Below are 13,125 nucleotides of genomic sequence, written 5' to 3' on the forward strand. Positions count from 1 at the left end.
TAATGTCCCTTTCATTTCTAGATGTATTTATATTCAAACTTCTAATGACAACAAGTCTCAGCTTGTTTTTTTCTTCAATTGCTAAAGTCTCTAGCTATTCCTTTTATTTGTTGTTTGTCGTTCTTGTGCAAGAGTCTTAAATGACAATACCAACATTTAGGACCTTTACAGAGGCCACATCCTGGATAACTCCAGAAAATAAACACTAATGTTCTTTCTAATGTTCTTGTGACGTCTGAGCAGGCAACTGCAAGAGCATGTTATACCAGKGATCAAGTCATTGTCCACAATGCACCAAAAGGGAGGGGTGTTGCATCTTTCTACGATAACTGAACTTATGGATTGCTGAGCCATAATAATATAAAGTTTTTTTTTGTTCACTGATCTCACTTGTCAAGTTATTGTAACTGCCAGATATATCACTGGAGGTTTAACACCAGGTGCATGCAGGTCAATGTGAAAGACACGCTCAAATAAAGGTCAGATGCATCCTGGCCCAAAGACCAAGTAAACAATTCTGTCAAGAATCCTAAAATTTGAAACAGAACAGGATCAAAAAGAGACTCTTTTCCAGTCCATTTGGTTTTGTCGAGTTTGAATTGCTTCACGTTCTGTTGTCCAATAGTCCAAGATTGGAATGCGTTTGGGTTCTCAAGGGACAAACTGAGTTTGCCAGCGATTTTGAAACCAAGTCAGCTACAGATTGGGAAATTCAATATAGGCTTTGCTAAGACATTGAGGAAAGGATTTTGCATGCACTCTTTTTCCTAAAACTTGTGTTGTTTTCGAAATTGTAGGGGTTATGAAGTGCAGACAGAATTGAAATAACTCTCTGAACATTTGCTTTTCTCCACCCTCATGCTCTTCCCAACAGCATACTCTTGAGTGAAATATAGTTGTGTGTGTCACATGCTGATGTTTGGATTATGGCGTATCATCCTATTGGTAGACGTTTCCTTTGTCGTGCACTACTTTTGACCAGGGCCCATGAGGTTCTGGTCAAAAGAAGTAGACTATATAGGGAATAGGATGCCATTTGGGATACAGTACTGCTTGCAGCTTCCCTATTGAGTGTCCTAACAGCAGAAACCTCAGAAATGTTTCCCTCAACATGCTCTTCTATAATAATTGCAAATAGGCTGAGCTTGAATATTTTTTTATTGTTCAGTACTGCATTGCATTATTGCCATCATCATCATTCAATATGTTTTCATTGTGTGAAATCATTCAAGTGCCAAATTAAATGCAATGTAGACAATGACAGTGAAAGACATATCTAAACGACCATGGTAGGACCGTCTCAAAATGTAATATTGACAAAGCAAATAATATTTAGTGAGATGAATTCGCACACTTCATCAGATGAGAACTTTAAGAAAAATAATTGAATATTTTCATAATTATTGTGAATAATTATATACATTTCAATAAATAGGTGTATTCAATATTAAATTAAGGTTTTCTTAAAAATATATGATACATGAAAATAAAATGCTAATCTATTTCATAAAACCAATAAAGTCTGTCAGCATTTTCATATTCATACAGTATCAACAACAAAATAAAAATACTATAAACAATTACAATACTATGTTCTTAATGTGACTGCTGCAAATTGAAGGCACTTCCTTGGCAAAACATAGATCCCTCTCAACATTTTGAACCTGAAACACACAGCAAAATCAAATTACAAACATTTACATATTTTTGTAATGTCATTTTTTATTCTTTACATTCTCAGTTTATAAAATAGGCAACAGGATCTCCCGTCTAGCAGAAAGACACAACCTGTGTCCTGTGACATTCTGGTCCTATGAGTGATGACATTGATTAAAAAAATTAATATATATATATATAATATATATATATTTTTTTTTTTATGAGGTAGAATATGAAGAGTTTGAGCTGCCGTTCCGTATTTCCTTATTAGGGACTAAATGTTAAAGGGCACTTCATGACTTATTTCCTAAAGAGCTGGATGAATCAATCGATGATTCACCTAATAAGTCCCTCATGACACCCCAGTGGCAGTAGGCCTCTCATTATGGTTCTGACTAGAACACATTCTCCGAGTCAAAAACAACAATGACTGGAGAGACTGAAAAACTGCTAATGTGCCAGCCCCCTCAATTTTCCAATRAAATGAACTCCAATGACACTCCAACTAAAGCGGTGCTTGTAATGGGTGCTTCATTCATGTTAGACCATCTAAAGGCCCTTAGAACTGACTCCATGTCAGTTGATGGAATCTAAGTGAGCCTGAACACAAATGTAGGCCACAGATATCCTCATCCCTGCTGTCGTCAGCCTCGTCAGGTGGAGGCAATAGACAAGTGTAACAAAGGGTTATCAACTTAACAACAATGACAATCTAGCAAATTAGCTGGACCAAGACAATCGGGTCCTTCCTTTTTCATTGTTTGACCAAGTGGTGAGTAGCTTACATTGTGTGACTGACAGCTTGTTAACACACTTGGTCGCGCTTCAAAATTATCCTCTTTTCACGGTTGAACTTTTTTCATCTAGGACAATGCTCATTGTACATATGCAGGCCCTAACTTATCGCTCACATGTAACTTTGTCATGACTGTCAACGTAAAATTATTTCAGCTAGACAAATACTTGCTCTCATCTTTTCGTTTTCCAAAAGAATAAGCCAGACTATAAATAATCAAGCGTAAATGTATTTTGCCGAACGTATATATTACATTAGGACCTGCTCTTCGATGGAATACAGTTGGAATGACAAAAGGGCCTAGTAGCATTATCTTTAAGAACATATGAATGTAGGACAGAAACTCTGGGAACACATGGATCTGATTATGTGAACATGAGTTATTTTCAAGCCTTACTACAGATCACTTGCAGATGTTACAGACACAAATTAGAATAACGTTGACACACCAACAACATAGCTCTCTCTTCCTGTGATTAGTATCACAAATAATAACTATACTCTGGTGGAGCTGTACAGCATGTGAATCTCCATCCACACTATACATGTATTTTCAATACATACGCACAAAAAAAAGGTGCTATCTAGAACCAAAAAGGCTTCTTCTTCTAAGTGGACAGCCACAGAACCCTTTTGGAACCGTTTTTAGTTACGAGGAAAATATTACAGGATTGCTCCTTGTCATTTTTGATTGGAGAAGACATTGGGAGGGATCTTCAGGATTGCTCCTTGTCAATCTTCACAGTTAAATATTCACAATATAAATARGATATTGTCAATAATGTATATGTATCTTTACTTGTCAAGCAAGGAGTCATACAATGCTAGACCAAGTGTATGAATCAACATAAAGCCTAAATATGCTAATCTAACCCCTGTGACAGTTTAATGCCTAAAAAGAAAGTATACTCACATGCAAAGTCTACAATTGTGTGCAGAGTGGACTCATTGCTAGCCGTGTTAGCAATCTTGCACATCTTTTGTAATCTGTAAAATGATAAAGAAAACAGTTAATCACAAAATAATACAAATACTGAGCTATATTGTATGCTCAAAMAAATTGGGAAARTCTATTATTTTATACTAATACAATTGCTCAGAGAAATATTTWTKTTTTTTCAATTCATTTWAAAAAATCTCCAAAGGGGGTCAAAATGGTTGCCACCCGTTTTCAGTACTCCAGCACTCTATCCTTGCAAGGATAACGACACTGAACCTTTAAAAAAAAAAATTTGATTGGAGAAGACATTGGGAGGGATCTTAGACCATTCCTCCATACAGAATCTTTCAAGATCCTTGATATCCTTCATCTGCCGTTATGGATTGCCCTCTTCAATTCAAACCACAAGTTTTCAATGGGTTTCAAATCCAGAGACTTTAATTKATTCATTTTATTTAACCTTTATTTAACTAGGCAAGTCAGTTAASAACAAATTATTATTTACAATGACGGCCTACCCCGGCCAAACCCTAACGACGCTGGGCAAAATTGTGCGCCGCCCTATGGGACTCCCAATCATGGCCGGTTGTGATACAGCCTGGAATCAAACCAGGGTCTACTGAGATGGCCATTGCAAAATGTTGATTTAGTTGTCAATTAACCATTTCTTTGTGGATTTTGATAAGTGCTTGGGGTTACTGTCTTGCTAGAAGATCCACTTGCGGACAAGTGTCAACCTGCTGGCAGAGGCAACCAGGTTRTTGGCTAAAATGTCCTGGTACTTGGTAAAGTTCATAACGCTGTTGAACTTAAAGGGTCACAGGACCAGTGGAAGCAAAATAGCCCCATATCAAAGATGCACCACTACTTTTTACCATAGGTATGAGGTACTTTTCTGCATATGCTTCCTTTTGTCGTCGCCATACCCAACACTGGTGTGCGTGGCCAAAGAGCTATATTTTCATGTAATTTGACCATAGCACCGCCTGGAGTTCAGAGAGTAGAAGTGTGTGCCAGCGTTGCGGTGGGGTCGGGATTTGAATCCCAGCATACACAGTAGACATGTGTGCCAGAGGTGGCAGCATTAACCACTAGACCAGCCTATGCAACAATCATTTTGATCTTTATTTGAACATAATGTGTTTTTACAGCTGTTCTGAATATATGCAACAACAAAAACATGCCATTTTAAATCAGAAGGTCATTAAAGTCTAGCCAGTCAACATTTTAAAATCATCCAAGAGAGAGTATTTCACAATTTCTCCCTGCCTGGCCTGAGCACCACCCTGGAGGCCAGGGGAATAGGGGGGGGCTAAAGAGAGAGGGCCTTCTATGATACATTTATCTTTTTTTTCAATAGCAAAGGGGTTGTTGGTGAACAAAGCCAACACACTGTAACGTACGACCAGTGTTTCACCAAACTGAGTTTCAGTAGTCTACGAGGCTGTTGTGGTTGCTTTATTGACAAAACGAAAAAGAGGAGAGCAAAACTCCGTGCTCTTATTCACTGGTCCACAATGGTGGCGGGGCTGCTGCTCAGACAGCTCCGTTCAGGCAGCCATCTGAGAAACTAACATACAATCTGGGAACATACTGAGGTCATTCACTACTTACTGTCTGATGTCATCTGTCCCTTTTCCAATAAAACTACAATGACAACATGATTGTTCAGTAGATCCGCTAAAATTAATATTTACATAATGGCACATGCTGTGGAACACTGACATGTTATAGGCTTTGATTCAAGTGTCCACTTATTGCTTCTATTCAAAGACAAGTTAATCTATTGTTAAGTTGGTGTAAAAAAACGGTGAATGTGAGGTCATCGAAGAGAGTAACGTTAGAGCAAGACACCATGTTACGGCACCTAGGCATTCAATTAATTCATAATGAGTATTTGGGTTCTAGCTCAAACAGATCTGGGACCAGGCTACAATAAAGTGTTGTAAGGCAGCCAGAAACATGGTGTATATGACTATCAGAAACCAACGTTACTGATCGCAAATATAGATACACACAGTATTATGATATTAAAAATGAATACATACATGCTGGTTTTGAACAATCCCTTGTGTTGTGATAGAGTCTATGAAAATGTGTTCTACATTCCGAGGAGAACTTGACTGGTCCTGCTTAAAAAGAAAAGGTTCTTATCAGGAAACAAACCCAAAAAAATGAATGTGTTCCATTTCATTTCCTCATTTTTGATATTGTATTAACAGAACTGAAGTTGATATAATTTTCCATTAGCAACAACATCAAAAGAGCAACAATATTTTTGGACAAGCATGCAAAGCATTATCTAGCAGTCAAGATATCCTTTCACTAAGGCAGAGCTCCAACTATGCTAATTACAAACGACGCCTTCTATCACTAACTACATTGATATGCATATTTACTGATTTAGGGGTATGCCAATTCGTTGTTTATGACTTATTTATGATGCACTGTCCATATAAAAGAAACGTCCTCTCACTGTCAACTGCGTTTATTTTCAGCAAACTTAACATGTGTAAATATTTGTATGAACATAACAAGATTCAACAACTGAGACATAAACTGAACAAGTTCCACAGACATGTGACTAACAGAAATTGAATAATGTGTCCCTGAACAAAGGGGGGGGTCAAAATCAAAAGTAACAGTCAGTATCTGGTGTGGCCACCAGCTGCATTAAGTACTACTGTGCATCTCCTCTTCATGGACTGCACCAGATTTGCCAGTTCTTGCTGTGAGATGTTACCCCACTCTTCCACCAAGGCACCTGCAAGTTCCKGGACATTTCTGTGGGGAATGGCCCTAGCCCTCACCCTCCGATCCAACAGGTCCCAGACGTGCTCAATAGGATTGAGATCCGGGCTCTTCGCTGGCCATGGCAGAACACTGACATTCCTGTCTTGCAGGAAATCACGCACAGAACGAGCAGTATGCCTGGTGGCATTGTCATGCTGGAGGGTCATGTCAGGATGAGCCTGCAGGAAGGGTACCACATGAGGGAGGAGTATGTCTGCCCTGTAACGCACAGCATTGAGATTGCCTGCAATGACAACAAGCTCAGTCCGATGATGCAGTGACACACCGCCCCAGACCATGACAGACCCTCCACCTCCAAATCGATCCCGCACCAGAGATCCGGGGCCGGGTGTAACGCTCATTCCTTCGACGATAAACGCGAATCCGACCATCACCCCTGGTGAGACAAAACCGCGACTCGTCAGTGAAGAGTACTTTTTGCCAGTCCTGTCTGGTCCAGCGCCGGTGGTTTGTGCCCATAAGTGACGTTGTTGCTGGTAATGTCTGGTGAGGACCTGCCTTACAACAGGACTACAAGCCCTCAGTCCAGCCTCTCTCAGCCTATTGCGGACAGTCTGAGCACTGATGGAGGGATTGTGTGTTCCTGGTGTAACTCGGGCAGTTGTTGTTTCCATTCTGTACCTGTCCCGCAGGTGTGATGTTCGGATGTACCGATCCTGTGCAGGTGTTGTTACGATCAGCTGTTCGTCCTGCCTCCCTGTAGCGCTGTCTTAGGCGTCTCACAGTATGGACATTGCAATTTATTTCCCTGGCCACATCTGCAGTCCTCATGCCTCCTTGCAGCATGCCTAAGGCACGTTCACGCAGATGAGCAGGGACCCCTAACGACCGTTCCACAGGTGCATGTTCATTAATTGTTTATGGTTCATTGAACAAGCATGGGAAACAGTGTTTAAACACTTTACAATGAAGATCTGTGAAGTTATTTGGATTTTTACAAATTATCTTTGAAAGACAGGGTCCTGAAAAAGGGACGTTTCTTTTTTTCGCTGAGTTTATTTCGGCTGATTATATATTTCACTTGTGTTTTAAATTGTATGACATCAAATTTTATGTATGTTTCTGCATATATACCAAGATGTTCAAATAAACCTAAACCTAGCTCTGTTCAGACTCAATAATCATTGCTCTACTGGTCCATGACATCTTAAAAGGACTCAGACAATAGACTTAATGATCACTCCTAAGTACTTCCTGGGCCTTTAGCGAGCCTCCGGATAACAGATTTTCACACCAATTCCTGAAGTCTGTTTTGAGGTCCTGCGACAAATAATCCGCTTAGCATTACGTTGCCTTCAACTTTACCCTGGCTGTTTCTGTCGGAGTAATGTGCTCACTTCTCTCCCCTATGGCCATCAGAAATTCATTTAATGGCAACCTTCTCCAGCACATCTGTGAGGCCCATCCCGTGCAATAACATAGTTATAGGGATAACATTGAATTAGGGTCTCTGACACCATGATTGGACTTTGGAAAGCTACTTGATTAGGCATTAAAGAGTTAGGACTCAGAAATTAGGGGTAATGTGGATTCAGCTCACAGAGCCGAGAGAGTCTTCCCCTGCCAAACGAAATAGCTCTACATGGATTTATAATATTTGTAGCTGATATGATGTGTGCGGGGCTGTATGTATCAAGGGTCTCAGAGTAGAAGTGCTGATTTAGGATCAGTTTTTGCCTCTTAGATCACAATGAACAACAGTACATGGACAGAGGGCACCTGATCCTAGACTCCTACTCTAAGAGGCTTGATACATATGGCCACAGATGTAAGGTGAGATTGATCCAGAAACAAATGGTAAAAATGGAATGTTGACTGAACATTTTTTGATATCAGTTTTCTTACCTGTGAAATGCTTTATGAACTTGTCTTTCAGGTTTACATCTCTTGGGACAATGTCTACAAAAAAGAAGAAAAAAAAGTTACCAATCTGTGAAACCTCTTAGCATTAAAAGGAAAATCCACTCACACACAATTTTTATCTATTTTTTTTCTTCCATTAGTCTACTGTTGATACAGTCCCAAAATGTTTTGCATGTCAGCAGTAAAGTTTTCAAGATATTGGACGTTCAAGAAGCAAAGTGTCACCGGCCACATGATGATGCATTTTTTGTCTTCCATTTCATCAACAAAACTAAAACGATAACAAAGGCGCCGAGGGGGGAATAGTGGTGCTGTTTCCCCCTATACGGATTTCAGCTTTAAGATAACCCTTTAGTAATAGGTAAATGTTTAAATATTACAACATTTAAAGTAAGGCAATGTAAATACGAACAAAGACCCATCACACCTGTGCTTATATTATGAAGTAATAGGCCTATACCTGTTCTCGCTTGGAAGAGAGCTGATGGAATAAAACAACTACGAGTTACCAAACATTAGGAARACCTTCCTAATATTGAGTTGCCCTCAGAACAGCCTTAATTCGTCAGGGCATGGACTCTACAAGGTGTCAAAAGCATTCCACAGGGATGCTGGCCCATGTTGACTCCAATGCTCCAATGTGTCAAGTTGGCTGGATGTCCTTTGGGTAGTGGACCATCGTTGATACACACAGGAAACTGTTGAGCGTGAAAAACCCGGCAGCGGTGCAGTTCTTGATACAAACCGGTGCTCCTGGCACCTGCTACCATACTCCGCTCAAAGGCACTTTTGTCTTGCCCATTCACCCTCTGAATGGCACACATACACAATCGATGTCTCAATTGTCTCAAGGCTTAGAAATCCTTCTTTAACCTGTCTCAGTACAGTACAGTAGAGCACAGAACAGTAAAGAAAAGTAGAGTAGAGTATAGGTCAGTACAATATAGCACAGTAGAGTTTAGTACAGCACAGGACACTGTAGTAGAGTACAGTATAATTTACAGTATTGTACTGTACTGACCTCTGTTGTCCCCTTCTGTATTTTACTGTACTGAAATGAACAATTCTCTACTCTGCTAAACTGAACTCTACTGTGCTATGCTTTACATCTGAACTTTTCTTTGAATAAATGTGTTTTTGTAAAATGTTCAGTGGAAATGGTTAGAAGTAGCCCTTCTGCATAGATGGTTTATTTAACTTTGCAAGCAATGGCTTTTGTTTGGCGTACATTTTAAAGTGAAAATTGGAGCCTCAGCGTCATTCTGTTACCGTGGAATTGCCCATACACAAGATTTCCCCACAACTGAGGACAAGCCAACAGTCTTGGAGGCTCATTGCACACATTCTGTAGCTCAGCCAAGCCCATCCTCTCTCCAAACATGCAAAGCACACAGGTGTCAGATGCATTCAGGCTAACAGTGCAAGGAGATTATAGCCCGGCAGTTCTAATGCTTATCAATGTCATAAGAATAATTCCGTGCAGCTCGTTGCTGTGCTAATTTTACCAGACTGGACTGAGGAATGAACAGTACTCTCTGATGCAGAAATGGCAGAAGATGATCGGTTCAATTACAAACCACTACAGTAAGCTTAGGCAATGCGTTTGAAGTCCAGACATACCACTGGGCACTATGGAAAACAACAACTCATCACTCCAATATAAAAAAAATGAACAGGCTATGGGTCTTACGTAAGGGGAATAAGGGTCCTGAAACCTTAACCTGGCTCCAATCCAGAGCAGATGTGAGTTGTGTAAGTGTTCAAATGGCAGGTAAATGCTAACACTAACCGGAAGGACATCAAACGCATTGCCTAAGTCCAACAATATAGTCTTGGCTGCTGGAGATGTCTGGATTACCTGATGGTCAGAAAAGAGAGATACCTAGTACACCTTGGCAAAGAGAATGGAAACTGTGTGCAGGAGTTATTTCCCTTTCCTTCCTTGCGTGCAAAACATGGACAATCTAGTGTGACTGTGGGTCTTAAGGAATGGCGCACGCACCACTTGCTAATGTGCAGCCTTTTGACTTCCTCAAAAGGTACTTTCCGTCTGGCCAGCAGCCTGTGTAGTTCTCTTGCCTGTTACACAGTTGGTCTGTGACACTGCTTTGACAACATTGGGCAGGATGTCCCAATAAAGCCTCTGACCAACCCTTGATGCAACATTTGACCGGAATATTAATGCAGGATTTCTAAAACCAATCTTTTGGATGTTAACATAGACAGTCTGAGGGAATGTGTAGCATTGCTCACACAATTGCACAGATTACTATTAAGGAATTACTTGTATGGCTCAGTTTCAGTTAGCATATGCCATTTTCTAACGTCTTAAAGGCACTGTAAAACCATCCTTACTCTCACAATGACTTCAAAGATATATCAAAGCCATGCACATTTCTTTCAAAGGCAATGAGTAATGCTTTTACCAGTCACAGAATTTGACAAATTGAATAAATTGACTCTAAATGTATGAAAGACTTCCCGTTCAGTACTTCTGACCACGTTCCAAAAGCCCAACACGAATCACATGGATTCTATTGTTCCACTTGAGCAAAAAAGCTTTCATATTAACATAGTCGTTCGATCTTACATGTGAAATGAAGGCAGTGAATGTGGTAAAAATGGCTGCGTGTTCACAGCTGACTAAACGGTGTGCCACGTGAGTGTCCTGGTCTCACGTCACCTGTGATGTGTTCCTGTGACGCTCACCATTGGCTGTCCAAGAAGCCGGAGGAGGCGGATCATTCATGGTTTGAGATTCCGCAATGTATCCTGAACTGAATGAATCATTCACAAGTTAAGTATGCTAATGAGCCTCCTCCCTGGGCAACTTGGTTGGTGATGGCATTGATAATCTTTTGTTATGATGCGGTGATACGATACCTCACTAGCCAAGTGAGCGGGTGAATTGTGGGTCTTTCAGGGTGTCAATAGGGAACTGGAATATAGATCCACAATTCATACACTATCACATCAGAGACAGAAATACAGATAACTCCCTTAATGAATTGTAGTGTAGAGCCTGCTGATATTGTCACATCCCCAAATAGCATCGATTGCATTTGTAAAAACGGATTGTTTGTAAAATAGTCATAATTTATTGACAGCTCTCACCTCTTCAAATCATAGTGTGACATTTCCTACATGGAAAAGGACAAGAAATCAAGAACAAAAGGCAGCAGTAGCAGACATATTGATACAGACCAGAGGCAGCTGTCACACCCCAGTGAAATAGGGATTACAGTTTCATCATGGCCTAAAAATAAATCTCATCAGCTTACCTATGGGTCTACTGTTATCCAGCCTAGGAACATATAAAGGCTTTTCCCGAGAGGAGAACTTCATCTCTTGGGCTGCAGGGAAGAGGCCACTGTTATAGCGCCTGGAGACTGAAGGCTTGTCCCCCGATTGGCTGTCTCCGATAACCTGTAAAATAAGGTCCAGCAGGGTCCTTCTCTCTTTCTGCTTCACTTCCTTGCTGTCCATGCACTGGCTCGAGGTGATCAGCATAAGGATTATACTCAAAAGTATGTGCCATTTCCTTTCTGCCTGCATGGCTTTTCTGACTGGGTAAACGAGCAAACACAAATCAAGTTAGATACAGTGCTGGAAAGAAACAAATGGTGTCCAATCCCAAGGTGTGAGTAAGTGCAAAGTGACTGCATACTTCTGTCACCCCAAAAAGATGGGTATAACATTAATAGTGGTGGAAACAGTGAGAAGTAGTCTATTAAATGAAGCATACACGTGAACATATACTCTGAATGACATTAAACACGGTAATAAACGCAACTATGAGTAAAATATTTTTTACTTCGAATAATCCCATTTAGAGGGAATAAAAATGTTGCCAACAAAACAATTGCAAATTCCTCAACATGGTGTTTGTCATACTACTATACAAAGCCACAGTAATGCTGATATATCGATCTAATATAATAAAACAATACAACAAGGTYTGGTGTCTTCAATTCAAACAGGTGTGAGAACATTTGCTTTGGGGCAATTCCATGATCATGGAATTATGCTAAAACTCAAGATTTTTCACTTTAAAATGTATACCAAACAAAAACATTGATTTCAAAGTTTAGCAAACCATACAACTCTCTTGGCATACATTTTAAAGTGAAAAAATCCGCGRCTCTGCGTAATTCCATTGCCCTTTGATGAATAGTAACTGTCAAGTGATGATGACAGTAGGCTACTTATACAAAGCAAATTAATAACATGGACATAGAAATCTATCTCAAACTTACTTGGATAACAAAGTCAAACTTACTTTAAGTTATTAAAGGATCCTTATGTCCTGAAAAGTGGACACGAGTTGTCTGTATCAAATCTCTCTAGGCGTTGTCGGTTGTGTAGRTTATTGAGCGAAGATTCCGTTGTCTGCAGCCGGTCTTGAAATCATACGTCCCGTTTTATACGTTCCGCGAGCTTCTAATACAATCGATTTCGAGTGGGTGGTAGGCAACTGTTGACATCTTTGGTTGAATTTATTCCATGGTGGTCGCTACCTTTGGCATGCGCCCCTCCTTTACGTCCAAAACCATCACCGAAAGCGGGCTCAGAACACCACTTCACTTCTTATTCCTGCTCAGGAAAAAACAATGTTGCAATGTCAAGTTTGGATAGGAAGGATTAATGCTGAGATTTCCATTGGGGAAAATGTCATCCAAAGCGCGCAACGGCGGGTGAAATAAGTTTCCAAAATTGCAAGACCTGTTCAAGGCAGAGTTGTTTAGTGGCATACGGGCTTGACCCTGACCTATGTCGGCTCATTGTAGTGTTTTTGTTTTTGTTCGTGGATGTCCAAGTCTTGTGACCGCCTAAAAGCGCGGCAGAGAATGCGCTTTCAAGAACAGCCCTCGGACTATTTCGAGCACTTGAGTTCAAAATCTCATTTTTTCCCTTCTCGTATGGACTGGTTTTAAAGTAAGAAAATCAGGTGGTTTGGTGGTCTTGGACAATTAACAGAGTGTTGACACAGGCCGCCTATTTTTATGAATTTGTTACAGCATAGGCCCAAATGGAGTAATGATGACGGATCGTA

At 40.3% G+C, this 13,125-nt stretch overlaps 1 protein-coding gene across 2 annotated transcripts; it reads right to left on the minus strand.

The window, feature by feature from the left end:
- Positions 1-1,140: 1,140 nt before the first annotated feature.
- On the minus strand, positions 1,141-12,945 carry alkal1 (ALK and LTK ligand 1). Of its 2 annotated transcripts, none has more exons than XM_070447468.1 (6): positions 12,352-12,945; positions 11,354-11,638; positions 8,055-8,108; positions 5,444-5,524; positions 3,369-3,442; positions 1,141-1,664 (listed from the first exon to the last, which is right to left on the minus strand). In XM_070447468.1, exons 2-5 carry the CDS (start codon positions 11,625-11,627, stop codon positions 3,378-3,380), a joined length of 474 nt encoding a protein of 157 aa, XP_070303569.1. In that variant the 5' UTR covers positions 11,628-11,638; positions 12,352-12,945; the 3' UTR covers positions 1,141-1,664; positions 3,369-3,377. The 2 variants fall into 2 exon arrangements, with proteins under 2 accessions (XP_070303569.1, XP_070303568.1); XM_070447467.1 differs by having other exon boundaries at positions 5,444-5,527.
- Between the last annotated feature and the right edge of the window lie 180 nt (positions 12,946-13,125).

This window comes from Salvelinus sp. IW2-2015, linkage group LG16 (assembly GCF_002910315.2).
Source record: "Salvelinus sp. IW2-2015 linkage group LG16, ASM291031v2, whole genome shotgun sequence".
Lineage (NCBI taxonomy): Eukaryota > Metazoa > Chordata > Actinopteri > Salmoniformes > Salmonidae > Salvelinus > Salvelinus sp. IW2-2015.

Bases quoted from the DNA above. Each gene is read 5' to 3' on its own strand.
- alkal1 (XM_070447467.1), bottom strand. From the start codon at position 11,627: ATGCAGGCAGAAAGGAAATGGCACATACTTTTGAGTATAATCCTTATG. The intron at 5,528-8,054 runs GTAAGAAAACTG...TTTCTTTTTAAG, and splicing joins GTTCATAAAGCATTTCACAG to CAGGACCAGTCAAGTTCTCC. The intron at 3,443-5,443 runs GTATGTATTCAT...ATCATTTTACAG, and splicing joins GGATTGTTCAAAACCAGCAT to ATTACAAAAGATGTGCAAGA.